At 39.7% G+C, this 22762-nt stretch overlaps 1 protein-coding gene across 2 annotated transcripts; it reads left to right on the forward strand.

The window, feature by feature from the left end:
* Positions 1-6710: 6710 nt before the first annotated feature.
* Positions 6711-21115, forward strand: pax9 (paired box 9). Of its 2 annotated transcripts, XM_020920539.2 has the most exons (4): positions 6711-6894; positions 8628-9239; positions 12879-13024; positions 18850-21115. In XM_020920539.2, the coding sequence occupies exons 1-4, from the start codon at positions 6891-6893 to the stop codon at positions 19102-19104; spliced, it is 1017 nt and encodes a 338-aa protein (XP_020776198.1). In that variant the 5' UTR covers positions 6711-6890; the 3' UTR covers positions 19105-21115. The 2 variants fall into 2 exon arrangements, with proteins under 2 accessions (XP_020776198.1, XP_020776199.1); XM_020920540.2 differs by lacking the exon at positions 12879-13024 and having other exon boundaries at positions 18850-19109.
* The last annotated feature ends 1647 nt before the right edge of the window (positions 21116-22762 follow it).

A 22762-nucleotide genomic window follows, 5' to 3' on the forward strand; every position in this document is an offset into this window, starting at 1 on the left:
AACAGGCAGAAAACGATCTGGTCAGTTGTTTCTGTTGAACAAAATTCAGCACAAATCTGTATCAAAATCACCACATTGAAGCTTTAATAAATCCTCCCAGGACTCGAGCTCTTGCGTGGTTTTATTCATTTCTCTCTTATTTGACCTGACTGGGACCTGATGAGTGTAAAAACAAATAATTATATTTTTTTATATGATATAGTTTCTGAGAAAAATGATGCCCACATATGATTTTCATACATTCATACAATAAAGTCACAATTGAATAATGAAAAAGTATTTATGAACAACCCAAAATGTGCTGGAGATGTATGTGGACGCCATGTCCTAGGAGGCTACAAGCTCAAAATCTGCCAAAATACCTTCACTTTTTACTCTTTAAGTACATTTTAAACAGTACTTAAATGGTCACTGATAAGAACATTTGGGTTGTTCAGAAATGACACACTGCAGCTTTAATACAATTGGATCAAAAGTTGCACACGTGGAGCAAATGTTGAACCAAGAAGGTTCAGGCCGCGCGCACAGAGGAGGAGAATTGCGCACGGAGATGTGCGTAAAGGTGCATTTGGATGAGGCTGGAAACGAACCGTGTCTGTGTCCTCCCGACGCAACGTTAACAGGAAAATCTACCTGTATCCCCATAGTCCTGGTTTAGTTCTAGTTTAGTCCTGGTTTAATCCTGTTTTAGTCCTGGTGTAGTCCTTGTGTAGTTGTGGTTTAGTCCTGGTTTAGTCCTGGTTCAGTCCTGGTTCAGTCCTGGTTTACTCCTGGTTTAATCCTGTTTTTGTTCTGGTTTAGTCCTGTTCTTTTAGTGTATGAATGATGCTGGTTCGGAGAGAAAGTCTGAAGACTAAACCTCGACCCGGTTTGTCCCGGGTGTTCTCAAAGCGGAGGCTGAAGAGTCTGCGGAGGCTTTTTATTCATTATTTTATCTACAGAGCCGCGCTGTGTCCAACTCTGAACCCGGGACACAAGCAACGCACCGCGTGAACTGTGCCCACCTCCTTCTGAAGTGATACAGACTTTTTCAAGTCAATGATCAATTCAAAGAAAGCAGACTTTTGTTAGCATTATTAATAGAATGTTATTATTCTCATATGGCAAAATACAAAGTCTGATTTCTTGGTGTGAATGAGCTTTTCATATTATTGCGTCACACGTTAGGCCTTTAGTATTTGGTGAAACTAATCTCAAGATTTTGTGAGTGTCATTTTTGTGGACGGTTTGTTTAACACACGGACATGTTTACGTACAGAAATGTGAGCGCTGCAAACCCAAAAGATTTCTACTTTTGATTTATGATTTATTTATGAGAACATCGTTGAATGGTTTTGGCGTAAATCTGAGCAGAAGATGAGGACGACACACTGTGCAAAGTGGATCCATGGCTACACGTTTGAATCTGAATCAGTAAAGAAAAGATATGAGACATTCTTTGATCCGATCATAATCCACTCTAAATAAACTTCTATGACCTTCGTGGAGAATAAAAAGTCCAAGAATAGAAACGTTCTTCAGCACAAAATCCTCTGGAGCTGAAGTTTGTTTGTAAATATTATGGAAGGAGAAAAGGGAAGTCCACGGCGCAGGAATCACTCGCTGCTCTCGCGTTGTTGACGCAGACGAGATGAAAATGATTATAGAAACACAAACAGAGATGCGCAGGCTGAGCGCACGTGTCCGCGTCAGGGGCCACGGCTGCGTTTACACACAGATTATCCGCACGCGGACAGGTCACGCTTTTGTGGGGGGCATTACGCATTTGACACGTATTTATTTAAACGCAATCAACAGAAGTAGTACTAATAATAATTCATATTTTAGTGCACTGCTGTGACAAATCTAAGTAAAAGACGATATGAAACAGCAGCGCCACTATTGAACAAAATGATAGACACACTCGTATTTGTTGGTTTTTAAGTCTAAAATCTTAAAACCTTCGGTATCAGAAATGAAACTGTGTTTTTGTTCGTTCAGACTGAAACGAAATGAGTGATCTGGAGCAGGACCACGCGGGATTTCTGACTGAACTTTCACTTCATGAACAGAGGAAAACGCGCCCGTGTCTCTGTGTCTGTGTGCATGTGTCTGTGCAGCTTTTTGCACTGATAATTCGTTTTTAGTTTTGTACATTTTGTAGTACATTGGTTAATATTACCGTATTGTTTCCCAAATCCTAATCTCCCTCTTTATTTGATGACATTTGTTTAGATTTTTGGCAGTCAAACAGCACAGGGCATTTTACTGACACGTGTAATTATAAACAAAAAACAAACAAAAACATCATTTTGAATAAAACGTATCTTAAAAACACATTAAATCTGAACAATATTTACTTCGACTATTTATTATATTTGATGTTTTCAGTTCAAATGCGTGCTAGTTTTAGTTTTATAGGCCTATTTCTGGCTCCGGAGTTCCATTTTTGTGCGTGCGTCCAAACACAAAAACTCGATTTTTCTCAGAGGGATGATGTCCAAGTCACTGTTATGCAAAAGTTCACTTATATCGAAATATGGGTTAATTGGTTCTTCCACATGTTTTCGCTCATTCAAAAACAATTTCCTTTCGGAGACATTGAAAAACAGCAATGTCCAGTCTCAAACAACGTCAGCGTGAAAACCGTTTGACGCACGAGCGTCAGAGCGCCGTGTGAGAGAATGCAGTGTTTGTCCTGTGACAGATCCACCTGCAGCGGACACTCACTGGGTCACGTGTCTTTGGTTTGCCCCTGGAGAGGAGTGCGCGTGGACACGGTGACAGCCGATGCGTCATGACGCACGATGCTCCAGAGATAGCGACTCTCTCTGAATTGAGGCGCGAGACAAGGCTGCAAATCAGGCGTGGAACTCCGACATCTGTGGACGTCATGGAGACGGTCTATGTGATCTAATACAGGAAATGTCATGACAGGCCTAGTACAACTGAACATCACTGCGCTCGAAGCAAAATGAGACTAGAGAAGCTTTATTTGTGCCACAATGAGGACATCCAAGTCCAAATCCACACTATTTCTACAGCATATTTTACAAACAAAGCAATTTCCAAAGTGTTGCATAGATAACCGGAAATTAAGAGAAAAAAAAAAGAAAAGGTAAATTGCTAAAAAGTTGATGGTACCAATCTTAAAACAATAAAACCAGTCAAATCAAATAAAAGCAGTATTCAGAAACAGTTTCACTATTCAGAAGCACAAGGGAAAAATTTACTATTAAAATATTAAAATATTTTAAAAAGTGAATTCCTGTTGCCTTTTGGTGCTCGAATTATAAATGGCAAATGAATCTAATATGCAATACTCGTTATACTGTATATACTATGCTATTTATTACGTGTAGGTATCGATACATTTCAGCGACTGTCCCGGTGACTCCAGTGACTCCCCACACCTTGTAACAAAAAAAAAAAAAAAAAAAAAAAAAAAAAAAAACATGAGAAAAAAAAGAAACATGAGTTTGGTCTCTGTGGGTTAGGTATATATTAGGCCCACTGTTAATTTTTTATTGTGAAATAGAATCTTATTTTTTGACAGAACTTAAGCAGGTACTTTTAATTATGCTGTAGCATTTAGTCAAGATCACGTGTTCAAAACGAAAAGCGATTCCAGGTATGTTTAATTTCTTGCCCAGTTCTATAAATAAATAAGAGTCCACTAAAAGGCTCATTGTAGCAATAAAAACAGATCCATTTTCGCTGTAATAATCACATCATCCGCAGCTGGAGACGCGGGCATTCATTTGGACGCATGACGCAATGTTATTCTAATGGTACCGTGCGTAATGGCGCTAATGCAGCCCTCTCCTGTGATGTGAGGAGTGGATAAACACAAACAGTCGATTATTTTTAAACCAAAGAAACGGAAGAAAGCGTTGACGTGACACGATTATTTGTGTACGCTACTATGTGTGGGAGCTACGGTCCACTATTGAACAATAAATACTCCGGCGAACACCGGCTCCATTAGCCAATAGTGACTAATACTTAAACACACACAAAAACACAGCTAAAATAAATGAAATGACTTTGAATAGGCGAACAGTTCATCTCTAGTTTCTAAAAAAAAATGAGACGTGCTTTGCCACAATCAAAACATGGTAATTGGTTAATAACAGCTTGAAAACATAACTACAAAATCACGTATAATTATTTCTTTCCACTAGCATGATAATTACTCCACTGACCTATAATTACTTATCACGGATGACACCCGAACGTCAACTTTTAGGAATGCACTTTCTCCTATGACTTGCATACACGAATCCGCGTCCACTGTGGCCTGTCCCATTAATCCTCCAGTGTTTTTGTTTTACAGCACAAAATCAGAATTAAAAAAAAAGAAAGAAAGAAAAATAGAAAGAAAAAAACACACATTGAGGGAAAATTGAACAATAATAAAGAACTTTTTTATAAAGAAGATACTTTGTTTTGTGTGTAAATTATATATCACGTTATTAATGATGTTATTCTGAAAAGTAAACCGACTAAAAGAGCAGAGGAGCCTACACCAGTCACACGTGAAAATTTTAAATTGTATTACTATAAATAAAAGGAAAATATCCTAAATAAAAATGCATTTGTAGTGTGATAAATGTGAATAAGTGAAGACACACAGACATGTCCAGCACTGAGAAAAGCTCAAACGGTCTCCGCTCGTTTGAGTTACTGGGAGAGAGAGAGGAGCCGTCGGTACCACGTTTACAGAACTCTGTTTCTGCACCGTTTGTGCTCAGTTATTTCTACCACCAGGATAAACCTATAGCTCCATGACTTAAACACACGCGTAAAACCCTAAAATACGCACCAAATTAACCCACTACAGAAGTCGTTCTAAACGCAATCAAATCAGTTATACATCTCTAATCAGTCACTCTCGTTTTCCAGTTTTCTAGTCATTCAAACGTGTTGATCCAAATGAAAACGTAAATGACTTTGCCTGATGGGAAACGGCCCGAGTTTAGTGTCACCGCCGCTTTTCAGCATTACTCCTAATCACTCAGAAGAACACACGCATGCGTAGCCGTTTAAGTGACGCGTCGTGGCCCCCTTTAAAAATATGACACAAGAGAAAAAAAAGGGTAAACATTTTTCACCCTGACAGAGGGACGAGCGAGAAGAAGCAAAGCTGACCACAAGTTATGAAACAGGTTTGTATCTCGTGTGTTCTCGTACTAGAAACTCTTCTTGTTATTCAATCGTGAATGAAGGTCTGAAATGAAGTTAGTGATAAAAGATGCAGGTATAGGCACATGACCGGTGCATTCTACTAGAGTGAACAGAGAAAGCGAGACAAAGGCTGCACACACACTCCCAAACTGTATTTAATGAATGAAAAAAGTCAAGTCAGCAATTAAAGTTTGAAAATAATGTGTGTAAAATGTGAATATATTACGCATCAACAAAACAAACTGTGCGTAACCACGATCAAACTCAAGTGTTTGATTAGAGTTAAAATTATAATGGTTAATAGGCCATTTCGTTCCAGCTATCGAAATGTACAGGCCTACTTTGGTACGCTTTTGCTCTGGCGTGCACCTAAAACCATTCCACAGTCATAATTACGCGTTAATAAGAAATGGTAAAGTTCATCCACTTAATGTTGACGCTGATGGACAACACGCAAATATGAGGCCGCGGATCGCATCCGTCAAACGCACTGGTTCATGTCCCATTTCACTAATGACGCCGTTTAAAGATGAAGGGGCTGCTGCAGTGGCGCGGAAAGCCTGACACTTCCACTTTGACTGGGAAAACCCGCGGTACCTGCACTTTAAAACGTGAAAATGGTGCGTTTAACGGGCATGTAACAAGTTAGACTAGTGATTTCACTAAAACAGTTAATATAGTTATAACCTTTTTTTTAAACTGAAGTCTTCACAAATTTGTGTTTTGTAATTTTGGTCAAGGTGATCATTTGACTCCTCAGTTAGACACAGGAAGCAGATGCGACGTAAGTAGAGGTGTTTCCATAACTGTTTCTTAGCAACGACAATATTAAAAAGGGCCAGTAATTGTCCAGATGGTTCAACAGTTATGATTAGACTGATACAAAAAAGATAACACATTTATTTGTCAGTTGGAATAGTTCATCTGGAAGAAAGTGCCCCCGTGTGCGTAAATTGTCACTGCTTTCTGGAATTTTCAGCGTTGATGACACAGGCACAGGGGTCAGTGTAGAACTCTACTACTTCCTTCACAAACTGCGACTTAACTGATGTAAAACTACGATACAGATTTACTACAAGTCCCATCCACCAAACAAGTCATCATTTAAAACATGAAAGCCTGTTCTATGCACTTTAAAAATGGAAGGTAGTGTAGATTACTAGAAGAAACTGTACTGAAAGTAGGATTTGTGCATGAACTGGAAGTTAATGAAAAAAAAAACATTTTGAATAAGCTTGTCACACGCATCTCGGCCACTGGATGCGTGTGCGTGAGGTACCCGTGGTGATACGCGTTTTGTCTTTATCTCACGGGTCAGAAAGCAAATTTGGCACATCCAGGTTTCTCTGTCTGTGTAGAAGACACAGAATGAAGAGGAGGAGGGCAGCCTGGATATCTGTCATGTCAAACTTTTACACCAATGGCGCCAAAGAGCTATGAAAACTACGGGTGTGATTGGCTGTAGCGCGGTTAGCCCTGCCTCCCGCTTCCCCAGATTGAAACGTTAAGTCTGTCTCCGCCGCTTCAGACTACACACCGAAAATCTAGTCCCTCTTGTTTCTCCACGCTGCGGAGTTTCCCATTGTGGCGCAGTTTTCCAGTCTGGCGCACTTCCCCAGTCTGGTTAGACGCTGCCCTGGACTTTGGACACACTGGACGCTCAGCAGGACGCACGGAGGAGGCACACAGCGGACATCGCGCTCTTGATTTGCGGCTTTAACACGATGGGTGAGTGCGCGTTTTTGGAACAGGGGTTTTTATGGGACTGGGATGGAGTGAGCGGTAACACGGCGAGGCGCAGCGTTTGGCACAGCTACTTCACTTCGCTATTATAACTCAAGTTTTTAGGTCGTAACGCTGTCGGTCAAAGACACAAGAGCGATACGTTCAACCAGCACAAGCTTCGTTTACGCACGGGATCCGCACGGAGCCGAACAGCTCAAGTGTTAGCGAATTGTCATCTGCACTCGCGTCCAAAACAGGAAACTTAAAGCGAAAAGTGTAGAATCTAGCGAGGCTTTGCCTTTTAATAAACTTTAACACATGACTGTTTAAATATTATAAAAGTGCACGGGCTCTTACGGCTTTAATGCGACACATTAAAAATAAAGTCGTTTCCTATGACTTTGACAGTGCCCATAATGTCCACGCTAACCCCATTATTACTGACAATACAGATCTGATATCATATTTATCTCAGCAGACTGCACGAGCATTCTGTGCAGAGGTCCCGTTTCATTTGACAAATGTTTATATTAATGCTAATAAATGATAGATTTAATTGCCTGAGGCGTGGTTATTTCCCTTTTATAACATGCATAACAAATAAACCAAATCACGGAGGATTCTCTGAGTGGAGTACTTTGGTTGATGGAATAACCAAATTGATTTGAACCCGAGTTTTACGAGCCTATTCGAACTGTCACGCCACATAACAGAAGTATTTCCTGGGCTGGGGCTGGCAGAGCAGGCCTCAGAGCGTGCACGCGCTTGATTCAAAGTGGACTGAGTTCACACTTTTATATATTTTTACACGTCCCGAGTCCAAAACAAGGCCTGCCATACAAAGCACACTTTTATAGGAGGATATTTTCCTTGAATGGAGTTTGTGCAGTGTCTGTTTGACAGCCGTGACGTCCTGAATAACCGTTTCATTGGCATTTTACGTCGCGTTTTCCAGAGTTTGACACAGAAAATTCTATGATGACAAGTTGGAAAGCTGCGGGAAGAAAGTTTTCCTCATGAGAGACTTTGATAGAAGTTTAGTCCAAAATGACGCCACATTGTGTCCCGTATTTCCCGAGGAATCTCTCTTGTGTTTCATCTTTGCTGTTCCGCGGCCAGAGCAGCAGCGCGCTTATGTGACTGTACCTAATGTCGTGCTTTAAACTGTGAGATTTTAAATACACTACACACACTACACACTACACACTACACACACTACACACACTGCACACACTGCACACACAGCAGCACTGGCGCTATAGGCCTTATAGGATTATATCTGGAACTATAGGCCTGTAGTTGTAACACAGGAGTGTGTGTGTGTGTGTGTGTGTGTGTGTGTGTGTGTGTGTGTGTGTGTGTGTGTGTGTGTGTGTGTGTGTGTGTGTGTGTGTGTGTGTGTGTGTGGGTGTGTGTGTGTGTGTGTGTGTGTGAGGAGCGTTCACACACTGCGTGTGTTTGACGTGCGCGCTGTCACCGTGCGCCTCTTTACTGCGCTGGAGAGTGTGGTTGAGCCGATAGCCATCTACTACAGCTAATAACAATTAGGATTATTAAAGGCCTAACACAGTGTTTGTTAAAGGGGCAGTTCATTTTATTCTTAACACTTTGTGAATATTGAATAACACAAAGGCCCGTTTACGCACAGCGTGGCGCATTCACACACACTTTATTCTCACTGAGGGAAATATTAGGCCACAGGCCTCCGCTTTGACTCTCTCCCTGTCTGTTCTCAGAGCCAGCCTTTGGGGAGGTGAATCAGCTCGGCGGGGTGTTTGTGAACGGCAGGCCGCTGCCCAACGCCATCCGGCTGCGCATCGTGGAGCTGGCGCAGCTCGGCATCCGCCCGTGTGACATCAGCCGCCAGCTGCGCGTGTCCCACGGCTGCGTCAGTAAAATCCTCGCGCGGTACAACGAGACGGGCTCCATCCTTCCCGGGGCCATCGGGGGCAGTAAGCCCCGCGTGACCACCCCCACCGTGGTCAAACATATACGGACGTACAAACAGCGGGACCCGGGGATTTTCGCCTGGGAGATCCGGGACCGGCTGCTCGCGGACGGCGTTTGTGACAAGTTCAACCTCCCGTCCGTGAGCTCCATCAGCCGCATCCTGCGCAACAAGATTGGAAACCTGTCCCAGCAGAGTCACTACGAGACGGGGAAGCCCTCTCACCCGCCCCCGCAGCCCGCGCTGCCCTACAACCACTTGTACTCGTACCCCAGCTCCAAAGTGCCCACTCCCCCGGGCATGGCGGCGCTGCCCGGACACATGGCCATGCATCGGATATGGCCCTCGTCGCACTCCGTCACTGACATTCTGGGCATCCGCTCCATCACCGAGCAGCAAAGTAAGCACCTCACGCGCTCCATGGCGCAGGGCCCGGTCCCTCTGTGGACTTACACACACATGAGCAGGTTTTATGGCGCTCCAAAAATAATAGTGCTCAATTCTGGTAAAAGTGTAAAATGCATCAAATGCATCATTTTTAGAATGAAATGTTTATTTTACATTTTAAACAAATTAAGGAATAACTAACACAGACTAAATGCTTACGCCACTGTTAAGAATTATATATATATATATATATATATATATATATATATATATATATATATATATATATATATATATATATATATATATATATATATATTCAAAAGACAATTTAATGTCAGCTACACACACTTACACATACACACACTAAACTAAACTGCAGTTTTATGCTTCAGTGTTTTTTATTTCCTTTATTTGAGTTGAATTTATTTAAAACTACAAAATGAGTCTCATATTTTGAGAGCAATAATCAGTTTGTTTTAGTTGTTAAAGCCTACTCTCTAAATTTAAACATTTACATTTCCAAAGCTACAGAGACCCTGTTCGTACAGTAGTATCATCAGGTGTGTGTGTGTGTGTGTGTGTGTGTGTGTGCCTCACGTGACAGTCTTTAGTCCTGACCCGGCTGATCTAATAGGCCCCAGTAAAGAGTCCATTTGGGACGTGCTTAAGTCAGAGGCCCGCGCGGAGTTAAGTGCCATTTGACCCGCGCCGCTGATAGTGGCGCAGAGGTTAGCGCAGAAACAGATGGCGAGCGGGAGCACGTGGAATTACGCAGCGGATGTTGGGAGACCGTTCTGTACTCTTCTTGTTTCCAAAGCATAGACTTGTGACTCTGGGGGAGCGGTGGAACTGGACGCGCGGGATTTGCTTTCAATATTTAGGCCATTTATCAGGCGCCTTGCGTAACAGTTTAGAGGGAAACGAGCCAAGAAGAACCCCGATGCATAAACACACTACACCCGAAGAAAGTCCAATTTAACTCAACATTCGCCAAAAAGATAAGATTAGAGAACTTTTATTTGTCTCACAGTGGGGAAATTCCAGTGTTGTGTAGTTGTGTTCCAGGTCAAGAACAGCGGGCCAATATAAACACGCAGTGAAAAATCAGATTACAAAGCAGATAAAGCCAGAATGTGCCTGATGAATACAATACTGTAAACACAAACACAGATACACAGGCTCGTGCTTATGTATTCTGTAAAGGAGAAGAAAGAACGGGTATTTAAGGAGACTTCTAAAGATTTCAAATATTAAGTGATAGTTTTGGCCGGAGGTTACAGTGAGTCTGGGGCTTTGTCGATGTGGGGCCAGCAAAGGGAAAGCCGCATTTCACAATAGAGTAAAAATACCTCCGTAGCGTTTGTGCGTAAAAAGCAGATGACTGTGCACACTGTACAGGATTATATTGTAAATGGCTGTGCGTACGCGGGGATCAGAATACATCTCATTTCTCTATCTTTTTGGCATTACGTTTGTTACGTCCCAGATGCGTCACGGATTGGACATTTTAAAGGAAATATGCATACTTTACTTTGACAAACCGGTGGTAAAAATAATCCCCAATTTGACTCTGCATTTGAATATGCGCAATATTTAAAATGGAGTCTCGCGTCTTCACACTGTTACGATGCTGCATTGTGAAAAGAAACTATTTTAACTAGAAATTAGACCGCAGTATTTCAACTACCACCCGTGTATGTTTTGATAGTTTTCTAGAAATATTGGAAATAGCAAAAGAAAAATCAGTAACGATCAATTAACGGCGTCTGCTCCCGTTTGAAATGTCGTTTGAACAGCGCGGATTACGTACAAAGCACTTTGGACGTGTGGTGTGTGTGCCCGTGTCTTCTACAAAAACCCATTTGGAAAAACTAAAACAAACTCATTTGCAGGCATTTATTTTCTATGCAATTATTTCTCGACTCTCAGCAAGTGGAGTTTTCACAGAGTTTGGTGGTTCCGTCAACAAAGGTCGCCAAACGTGTCCATCTCTGCGTCATAGAAAGGAAGACGTGCCGAGCTATACAGTTTTTTTTATTAAACTTTACTCACTATTACTTTTTTTTTTTTTTTTTTTTTTTTTTTTTTTTGTTATTTTACAGAGCTTTTCAAAGAATGTACAACCAAAACATAACCAAAGGCAGGACACACACACACCATATAAATGACATGATATAGCCTTGTGTATAGCTGCAATTGAAACACAAGCGTATACGTGTACGATACTTCTAAATAAATAATCTCTGTAAATACGAGTATATGCCACGTTTGTAGAGGATTGGAGGCAGGAGTTTGCGTGTCAGACTTGTGTATACAGAGGCAGGTGAAGGCCGTGAGGGAGACGTTGGCTCGCCCTGCGCTCTGTTTTGGAAATAGTGTAACAAGAGCCGGTATAAATCTGTGTTAATGGCCGGCTTGGTGTTGTGAGAGGGATTTGGAAGCGCTCGTCAGTCCACTCGGGGCTAATACGACTCCTGTAGCCGTCATGATTCACGGACTGTTCCTAAAAAATACAAAGATGGAGGAGTGGGGAAATGTGCCGCGTTTCTAAACAATTTATGCATAACCAAATGATTAGCAGATGTTTTGTGGCGGTCTTTATTTTCGGGCTTGAAGTAACGCGATAACTCATTTGCACCATCACAGGACCCGGCCTGACTCCTCACGATGATCCCACTAAAATAAATGTACGGATTAATGCAGATTGACAGGGAACACAGGGATGGAAACACGACACACATGCGCATTAGACACGCTTTGGTCATTTTGCGTGAGGTCGCCAAGGAAGAGGAGATGTAGTTTTACGCACGGACTGATTTCAAAATACAAAGAACACTACAACTACAGGCTACTGGCTGATACACCGTGCACACGTACAGCTCTTAAAACAATTTCAAAGTAATATATTATAATTTGCTATGACTCAGTATTAATGGGGAATTGGTGAGCATAAGAAAAGAAAGTGGATAGCACGTGTGAGCCTGCATGGGGGAACAGAGCTTAAAAGGAAACATAAAAAATTGGCAATTTCTTTCCATGTTAGAATAAAGAAAGTTATGTGGCGTATCTAATAAGTCCCAAAATAAATACATAAAAAATAAGCCATAATGAAATTCAAAAATGGTAAATTTGAAGCAATACGGGCAATTTCAGATATTGTTATTGTCTACAAAATAATTCTATTTATGGCCTATTAATACCACAGGGTTAGTGCTTTTGTCTTCACGTTATACTTGTATCAGTCCTATCCAAGCATTTACTTATTATTGTATTAGGGTCATTATGTTCTGGACCAAAAACAGAGTCAAAACAATAACAAGATTAAAGTGTTTGTAAAGGGAGACAGACTTTCTCTTCACTTAAACAAAGCGCAGGGCCTTGATTCAAAATGGATGATTTGTAAAGTTGATCCGGGTCATATTTCAAAACGGCCTACGTGTGTGTGCGTCCCGCGAGTTTCCAGACCCCACAGTCCGTGCGTCACGTGACTGCAGCCCGTGCGTAAAATGACAAATGACCTGTCACGTCGAACGCCGAGCGGCCGCTGCTGAACAAGGCTTTTGTGGTAGATGCATGATCCTATTACCCGCTGAATTCTGATCACTTCTTTTCTGTCTTCTGTCTCTTCTCTCTTTTTATGCCCTCCCAGTTAGCGACAGTCCATCCTTTCCCTGCGCCAAACTAGAAGAATGGAGCGCTATTAACAGGACTAATTTCTCCGCAGCCGCAGCCTGTTCGCCGCTAATCAATGGCGTGGATAAACCGCATTTAGAACCAGAAGCAAAATACGCCCAGGTAAAGAATTAAAGAATATATGATCATTTATTTAATACACTCTGAGAGTTATCTTTACGCACGCCACACAATAGTTCCAGATAAGGCTTATCTTCACCTTGGCTCACAGCACGCTCCATTATTGCGTTTTGGCTCTTGGCAGGGCCTAAAAGGCGAGAGTAATGTCTGTTTTCAGCTTTGCCAGCAGCTCACAAAGCTCATAATGGCTGTGAATGTGCACGTATGCGTGTGTGACTAGGCCCTGATACTGTATTTTCTAACACTTTTTGAACACATTGGAGAGTGATTTTGATGCGTTTGAAATTGGACTGGACTCAAAGCTTAAAGAAATTCTAGAAGAGGTGAAGTGAAAAGCAGCGAGCCAAAATGAAAGGATTACGCAACGCTTTTATTGTTTGAATTGAAAAGGCATTTGAGGATCAAGGCCTATAGAATTCAATAAGTTTCCATTATATCTACATCACTTTGTGACGCTTTTCCAACAAGATGTATAACCCTAAATTCCTCAAATAGAATTGAAGAGATAGACAATATGGGCTTTATCAAAACACGTTTTCTCATTTCATATTTATGGGTTGACTGGGGCAGCTACTGAGGCTATCTACAAAGCTGCTCTGTCAGAGTAACGTCAGAGTAACGTTACCTCTTCAGTATTCATTTTTTATTATTAGGCATTTGTTTTTCTTTTTCTTTTTTCATTCTAAATACAAGTCTTGGCCTATCAGTGTATAAATGAAACCCAGTCTTCCTTCTATTTTTAAATCTGTCTTGGTATAGAATGCTCTCTGCGCATGCGTCTCCCTTGTGCGCTGTTTCTAACTGGACACACTAATTTGTTGATGCATAATTTAGCTCCATGTGTTCATTAGGCGCGCGCTGCTCTGTTCCTGAGACGCTTTTAGCCTATAGTCATTCATTCCACCATAGAAGCACAAGTGAGCCATTTAATACAAGGAATAACTGCCCTATAAATTACATTTACTGTGAAAAAACAAAGGATTAGAGTCGTCTACGCGCCCTATCAAAAAACAAAAAAAAAAAAAAAAAAACGTAAGAAGAATTCCACTTTGTCCCCAAAAACTGTACAACTCCCGTCTTTATTCACATTTACGCACAGCCACCGTAAAAACGAAAAGATGTCACGCAATTACCCCGTTAAACAGGAGCTCAAAACGAGAATAATGGGCCTACAAATGTCAAAATATATGGCGTCTCGAGTTGGAGCGATTTTCTAATTGTTTCTTGGAAGCTGAGAAAACTTTCCGTGTGTTTGTTTACGTTTGGCACAAAATAAAAGCAAGCTATATTCCCGCGCAGGGCCATCTAAGGTGAGTTAATACGGTTTTGGAGACGTCCATACCCCGGGCTAACGATGGAACGTAAAAAATCCCACGTAAAATAGGTTTCATTGAGTTGGATTGAAGCGTAAAGGGCAAGGGCAGGCTCAGAGGCGCTTCAGGAGTCTCCCGAGCATTTCAAAGCTCCACATTTGCTGCTTTCGCTATATTTCAAAACCATATAATTTGAAAACATATTTATTGATTGCTACTACGCTATTGACTTTCACATAACGTACTGATGATGCGTGAGAAAAGCAACCGCGACGGATTTGAACAATTGACTCTAATTATTTGCATTAGATGGTAACGCTTTTTGATTCTATTCATAATTAAATCACGGTTTATGTTTTTTTTTTATATATATGGCCTAACATTACAAAAATATGTGTTTATTAATCTGCATAAACCTACAATACACTTTGCATCGCACACAAAGTTCGAGTCGTTACTACTGAGATTTGCGTGACATTTTACGCAGAAGCTCTTGGGAGATGTATTTTTCCCTCAGGCAGTTTTGTAGTCTTTTCAACCTATGTTTGCTCATACAAAAATTGCGGTGCACAATTAGCATGTATGGCGAAATAACAGGGTGATTGGGGCGTTGTAAATCCGCATAAAGTTGTTGACATTGAGAGGGGCAGGTGTCGGTGCCAGCTGGGATTTCTGGGCTCTTGTTAGCGGTCGTTGCGCGCTGATTTTAATAGAAAGGTGGTTCCTATTTGTGAATAAAAGGACATACTGTAAGTTGTGTGGGAGAGTGGGGCTTTGTTAATGAGAAAGTGTGGGAAAAATGCGCTCATCACGTGCCTTCAAATGGAGCACAAGTGAAGAATTCCAGAGCTTACACGAGGAACGACCTAAACTACATTTCTCAAACCTATTTTCAAATTTCACTTCTGAATCTGAGTTCAACAATTGATAAAAATGTACCAAAACCTTTTGATTGTCGCTTTTGCATAAAGTTGTTCTTCATAAAGTAAATGAAAGATAGTAGTGGGAGTTATTGACAGTAATGTGAATCATTTGGTCATCTGAAAGTTTAGACAAAGATTATTTTATATTTTGATTATAGACCTACTTATATGTTTCCTATTGAAGCTGAGAGCTGAAACCACAACAGATCTCCTGTAATAATAATAAAAGAATAACATAATAATAATAATAATAATAATAATAATAATAATAATAATAATAATAATAATAATGCATAGGCCTAGAGGTGGCTTTGCTTTTATACTAATTCAACAGTAGGCCTGTGTACCAGTCTAAGCTATTTGTACCTGGAATGTACAATATCTTCCATATTTAAAAAAAAATAATACAGAGGGACTTTCTCTGGATTTTTACTAAGATAATACTGATTAATTTAGGTACCTTGAAACCTTTTAGTGATATCTTTATATGAAAAGTGGCACACATTTGTGCCGTTTTGTATTTGTCCAAGAAAATCACTTGAAATCCGATTTATTGTTGCCAATATAATAGTTTTTGGGGAATAATCATAGTAAGAGAAAGTCTGATATTCTCAGTGTAATCTGACAGCGGCTACATGTGGATTTTTGCATTTGTTTTGTGCATTGTGTTGTATTGACAGTGAAAAGCCCAGATATTTGCATAGTAATATTTTTTCGTCAGCAGTAGTCGTACAGTAGACCACCCAGGAGCCGGAGAGGGCCTCCCTGTTGAAAAGCAAATTCCTCAAACCGTGCATTGGAGCTCGTGGCCCTGCGTTCTCCTCCATCACTCTCCCTCTCTGTCCCGCTCTCTCTCCTTTCGCTCTCTCTCTCCATTTCTTTTCAAACTGCATGACATCTGTTTTTGGACCTCCTCTAACCACTAAACCAGTGAAAAAGTCTCCCGGAACATCTGCTGTGTCATCCCGTGATTGACTGCAGTGAGAGGGGTGTGAGCGTGCATAAATGATCAAAATTGGAAATATGTTTTTTATAGAGAGGCTTGTATTCACGTTTGGTCTGCGTGTGACTTTAGTGCTGGAAGTTTGGTCCAATTTTTTCATTATTTTTTCCATTATTTTTTCCATGAGGTGCAGGTATGTCTACCTGCCAAAAATGTGCTTTTCAAAACATACAAAATACACTGGAGTTTTGACTTATAGTGTGTAATATATGACAATGTTATGATCATTGTAATGCTTGTCAAATAGTAGTAGTAGTAGTAGTAGTAGTAGTAGTAGTAGTAGTAGTAGTAGTAGTAGTAGTAAATTTGTAAGGAAATACTTTGACTTTTTTGACTGTAGCACCCTCATATTTTGAAATGGTTTTATTCTGAAATTCTCCAAAATAATTTGAAGTTAAAGCAAATATTTTTGGTGACGTTATATAGACCCATGTAGATCCTACTGACTATGTTTTGGACCCACACACTCCCTGAGCTGTGCATAGAAAACCATTTAGAAAAGCAAAGGTGCTGGTGTTACGATTAGTAACAGAAAAAAATGTAAAACTGAAATTATAAATAATATCCCTTACAATACATGATCATTTTCATTGTGAGTTTTGAAACACGAGCCTTAATGTGAGTTTGCTATGAATAAAAAAAACAACGGTACAACAATATACGGCAGGGAATTGTAGTTTATGTAGTTTCATTTGTTTGGTGGAGTAAAACTGTACAATTAGAATAAAAATGAGGAAAGGTACAGGGATTGGGATTTCTTCTTGATGAATTGAGATTTTGACCTGCTGATGATGAATTTGTTGTACGGCATGTTATGTTTTTTTATCAGTGGATTTCAGCGTGGTGAAAAATTGGCCCCAGTGTCATAACATTTAAATATTCAAGGCAAAAAAAAAATATTTTTTAAAAATCCTCAAAAGCCTATAACTTATAAATAGACCAAAAACTTAAACTACTAATATCTTGTTCTGTTTGCATAGCTTTCTGTAATTGGTTGTTGCGTTTTCAAATTTAACTTTTTGCCATTGGATTGCAATTTTAATGTTATTTACTGAAATACATGTTAAATGCCTGGAATGTTCCATGGTGTGACATTAAGCATTTTTATCTTTTTTGTGCATTACAGGTGTTTCTATCATTTAAAAATACAATCATTCCTTCTGTGAGCAGGGGCGCCTCTCCACAGATCTGACCTGTAATGTAGTGTAGTGCTGTAACCTGCTCGTCTCCCTCGTCGTACGTAGGTTTAATCTATACTGTGGAACATTCTAGACAAAGCAAAGCAATAACATTTCCATGGAGACAAGCAGGTGGTGAACCCTCCACCAGAAATGTTACGCAGTGCACCTTTAACATGTATTTCACTAAATAACATTTATATTTCAACTGACATATCAATATTACAAATGATAGAAAAACACGCAAAGGTTAGTTAAGATTTTAAATCCAATTGTGGAAAAAGTACTCAGTTTTGTAAGTAAATACAAAGACCTGGGCAAAAAATACTCAAGTAAAAGTAAAAGACTAAAGTATTAAAGTTTACCTGTTCAAATGTAGTGATTTAGAATTTTGTTCAACAGAAAAATGTAATATATATATATATATATATATATATATATATATATATATATATATATATATATATATATATATATATATTTATTTTTTATTTTTTTTTTTTTATTTTTTATTTGTATATATATATATATTTGCTCAGATTATGAATATGTTAAAAATAATTTAATAATTTCAGCAGGTCTCAAACTATAATAAAAATACTTTTACTTTTCTGTCCTGTTGAAAAATGTAGTGGAGTAGAAATTACAGATACATGCTCTCAAATGTAGTGAAGTAAAAGTAAAACAATTAGTTAAACTTCTACTGCAACTTCTTACTTAAAATTCACACTGAAGGGATGGGACGAGAACCAAGAGATTATGTCTGCGAGAAGGAGAAAAGATGAGATTTGAACATAATTCCTAATACATACATTTCACAATTCTGTTTCCAATTTTGGCTTCACAATTTTTTTATTTACTTGATTTCATATCTTTGTTTCCATTCTAGTCCTGCTTTTTAGTACAGTTAGAGATATACTGTAACTCCCCAACACAAAAAACTTCACCAGATCATTTTTCTTATGCGTCCACAAACAGTTTAGACTGATGAGATCTTGTGGCACGAGCTTGTACCATCCCCATCAAGTCCAGTACTTAACTACTTTTACTTCATTACGTTCCAGCACTTCCAATTTTGGCTTCACAATTTTTTTATTTACTTGATTTCATATCTTTGTTTCCATTCTAGTCCTGCTTTTTAGTACAGTTAGAGATATACTGTAACTCCCCAACACAAAAAACTTCACCAGATCATTTTTCTTATGCGTCCACAAACAGTTTAGACTGATGAGATCTTGTGGCACGAGCTTGTACCATCCCCATCAAGTCCAGTACTTAACTACTTTTACTTCATTATGTTCCAGCACTGTTTAAATTCTGTTCAGTTTTGGTGTATTTTTTGATAATCTAGTGATCCTGCAGCTAAGCGTTCTGTCTCTCTCTGTTCCAGACGCCGAGTGGTTTGCCCAGCACAGTGAACAGTTATGTCACGGCGGGCAGCATCCCTCCCTACCCCCCTCCCACCCCAATGTCTCCTTACATGGGGTACAGCGGCACCAGCTCGGCCTATGTGAGCGCCCACACATGGCAGGGGCCCAGTGGCAGTGCGCTCTCTCCCCACAACTGTGACCTCACTGCCCCCATCGCCTTCAAGAGCGTGGCCCCCCCTCGGGACCTCCACCCGGCCCCCACCGCCGTACTCTAGAGGACACAAGGGCGCGGCCGGGTTTGCACTAAAGTCAGGTGGTGCGGTTTGGGTTGGCGTGGCATGGTACCGGAGCGGCTACAGTTAGGTATAGGCAAACTGAAGAGGGCCCCAAACTGAAGAGGGTCCCAAAACTTAAAGGGCCCATATTATGTATGACACTGTTGTCTGATCTCTGTTCTAATGTCGTTTCCTCATCACACACACACACACCTGGAGCTGTGTTTTGTTTCATTCACATGTTTAACACACAAATCCTGCACATTTAGATTTAGAGTTCTTTTCTCAAACTGAAAACACTCTGTTCCACCTTGTGATGTCATGTGGTGATACAGAAAGTGCTACACTGCATTTTGAAACTCTGCATGCCTTCACTAGAATCATATGGGAGATTTCAGCCTCGGAATTGCCAATCTCTACTGAACTAAAGGTAAAAGGAGCTGTTCACTTGAAAACTACCATTTCATGACATCACAAGGTGGAGCAGAGTGTTCTCCAGGTCTGTTTTTGAGGAGGGAACAACATTAGAATATGGTTTAAAGCACACAGGAGTCAGTTTTGTGTAATATAGGATCTTTAAAACATACTTTTCTTGTGGTGGCACTTTGAAATTTAAATGGAGAATTTGAGCTTTAAAATGGCGTTCTGCTCCAGATTGAACTTCTCTGCTGTGAGGTTGGTGGAACCATACAAAATAATACAACCCAGTGATGATGGAGACCCCCTTTGGGCTGGGTCTACATCATGTAGTACAGCGTTTGTGATCCCTGCAAAACTACTCATGGAGTTCAGGGGGTGGGACAAAATAATCTAATCTGTGATGGGAATTGAGTTAGAATGAGATAAGAGAAATGTAATTTGTCCCATGAGGAGGACATTTCAGCGCTTCTACCGGAAAATACAGCAGGAAAATGACAAGTATCAAAAATGATGCAAATGTGGGTTCTGTGTGCGCAGGTGTGTGAGTGACAGAGCGGAACAAGTGAAACAATGGATGGAAATGTTATTTGTCCTGAGCAAAAACGTAAATACAGTAATGACTTTTGTCAGTAGTGAGTTCATCTTTAGAGCGAATTCGACTTAAGATGTGTGTAGTGGTTCCATTGCAAAAGAAATGTTATTCTGTGAACTGAACTAAAGTTTGGAAAGACAAAACATGTTTGCACAATGAGACTTTAAGTTGGAAGCTGCAGGTGTACAGGAAAAAAACTTGAATTGAGAGATTTCATTTTGAATCCTCCCTTGAAGTTTATTCAGAGAAATGTAAAGAAAAAATTTATTACACGTTTTCATCATGTCATGTTTTGTATAAAAATCAGGTGTAAGCTTTAAAAACTACCAGTTGGCCATTTTTGGGACATTTGAATAAATAAGATTTGACTTAAGATTTTTGTTAAAACTTGAATAAATCAGACATGGAGTGGAATATAAAAAAAAAAAATCCTTGAGTACGTTTCATTAAAATCTTGTTCAGTACAAGACTGTAAAGTTTGGTGTGTGTAGATGCTACTTTAGGGGCTGATCCTTGTGTCTGTGTGGGGAAATACATTTGGAGAAAACAGCCACTGAAGTTACATTATCCCACATCTAACTGCAATATCACCATGGATGTGAGCTCAGTAAATTAAATATATAATTAAATAACTTTTTTTGTGTGCAGAGTGGAACATCGTGTTGTTTCCACATGAAAGCGTGTGGCTAATAGACCAAACTGACCAAAAAAAAAAAAAGTGTTGCCTGCAGCGTCTCACCTTGAATAATAAATAAACATAAAAGGAGAACAACACAGTAAACTCTACAGACAGCTTCCCACATGTCAAATCTAAAGACTATAGCGCATAAGGAATGATCAGCTATGGCTGCTTTTGTCCATACGTGCCCCTACGTTAACTCACTAAATTCCCTCTTTGTTCACAATGTGCACTTTGTATTCTACTTTTCTGTTTCATTGGACATCACAACATTCTATAGGTCAATATTATTTATTACAGACGGAGGCAGCTCAAATGAACAGAGTTAAAATACAGACTTTTGTTGTAATACTTTGAGTTCTTGAGTTTGGTAAATAATGGAAACTATCAGGTATTATATTTGTGGATTAACCATTTGGATATTTCATGGCAAAATATAATGTAATTAAATGGGAAATCTGGCTCTTGCCCCTCATCTTGGACTATGAAATAATCATATTGAAGAATCTGAAAACTACCTGTATATCCCTCTGTTAGTCATGTCAATCATCGTGCCATTTCAGACAGTGGAATGGGGAACACGCACACGCTAAAATACAAGGTCATTGTTCCATCAAACGTAAAGTGCAATTCTTATTTTCATCATTGACTAGCACTTATTCACAATGTACTGACCTGATCCATGCCATGCCAACCCAGTGCAAACTCACAGGAGATTGTCCCCCGCGGGCTTCCGTACGTCACCTTCAGCTCGTCTTTATGAAGGACTTGGCCGGACCAAACTTGGGACCAAAGGGAAAGCTAAAGGGAGAACTCTTATGAACTGAAGGACAATTCTAAAAACCAAAGACTTTTTATAATTTTTTTTTTTTTTTTTTAAAGCACTTCTGCAAATGTTGATGGCGAAAAATTGGTAATGTGTAATTTCGATTGTGAGAAGTGGGGAAATGCATTACTGTTCCAGGGTGCTTGTGCAGATAATATTAATTTGTGTTTTGTACATTTGTATGCTCATTTTTATGTTTTGCAATGTGGTCCCTCTTCTTTAAAAGCAGTTGTAGCTCGAGATTTTATTTATTAGACCCAAGTACGTTGAATGAAGTGCAATTTGCCTTAAAGACATTATAAAGCTCCATTGACGGACATTTCACTGCAAAAAAATATTGTCTAGAATTGTTAAAATGAGTTTAATTCAGAATATTACTGTTTCAGCACGTTTCTTTTTATTTCAGGTCAAATTATTTTCCACTTTGGTAAGCAAATTGCACTTACACATTGAAATAAAAAATAAATAAATAAATACATTTTAAAAAAGCTGTAATATGTAACATTTCTGCCATTTCTTTGTGTCCATGGAGATGTCGTTGCTTTACCTGGAATCACACACCCATTATGCACTTATGCAGTTACAGGCATTTCATACTGTCAGCGGGCTTGCCTCTCCACAAATTTGACCAGTAATTTGAATCATTTTGATACAGAACTGCAGAACATTCCAGGCAAAGCAACATCTCCATGGAAACAAGCAGGTGATGGGCGTTAAAACATCTTGGAACTAGTCAAAAATGCAACAAATTAATGAAATAATCCATATGATATAAACAATCATGATCCTAATTCTGATTTTGAATCAGGTAATTTTAACAAAGTTTAGACATGATGTTTTTGCAGTGTTTGAAATGAAACAATTGGCAAAGTTCGGAGTGTACCATTCTCGATGTTGCACAGAGAAATTGAATGTATGTTATTAAAAGGTTTGCTTGACACGAGCTCCGCAGAAGTCTGTATTTTCCTTTCCGACAGTAAACTGAAGCTAAAATAATGGTGGTGCCGTAGAGCCTGTTTTACATGAGCAGGAAGCTGATTTTCATAAAGAAATGCAGCGCTGGGACCAGACCTGAGACCTGATGCCACAAGTCACGGCTCACTGAAACAATTCATTAGAAAGCACAATAGGATTTAATGAG

Source organism: Boleophthalmus pectinirostris, unplaced genomic scaffold, assembly GCF_026225935.1.
Source record: "Boleophthalmus pectinirostris isolate CB_2022bp ecotype Guang Dong unplaced genomic scaffold, ASM2622593v1 HiC_scaffold_10, whole genome shotgun sequence".
NCBI classification, from domain to species: domain Eukaryota; kingdom Metazoa; phylum Chordata; class Actinopteri; order Gobiiformes; family Gobiidae; genus Boleophthalmus; species Boleophthalmus pectinirostris.

Excerpts from the sequence above, each read along its gene's own strand:
- pax9 (XM_020920539.2), top strand. Across the intron at positions 9,240-12,878 it reads CTCCATCACCGAGCAGCAAA|TTAGCGACAGTCCATCCTTT; the intron begins GTAAGCACCTCA and ends ATGCCCTCCCAG. Across the intron at positions 13,025-18,849 it reads CAGAAGCAAAATACGCCCAG|ACGCCGAGTGGTTTGCCCAG; the intron begins GTAAAGAATTAA and ends TCTCTGTTCCAG.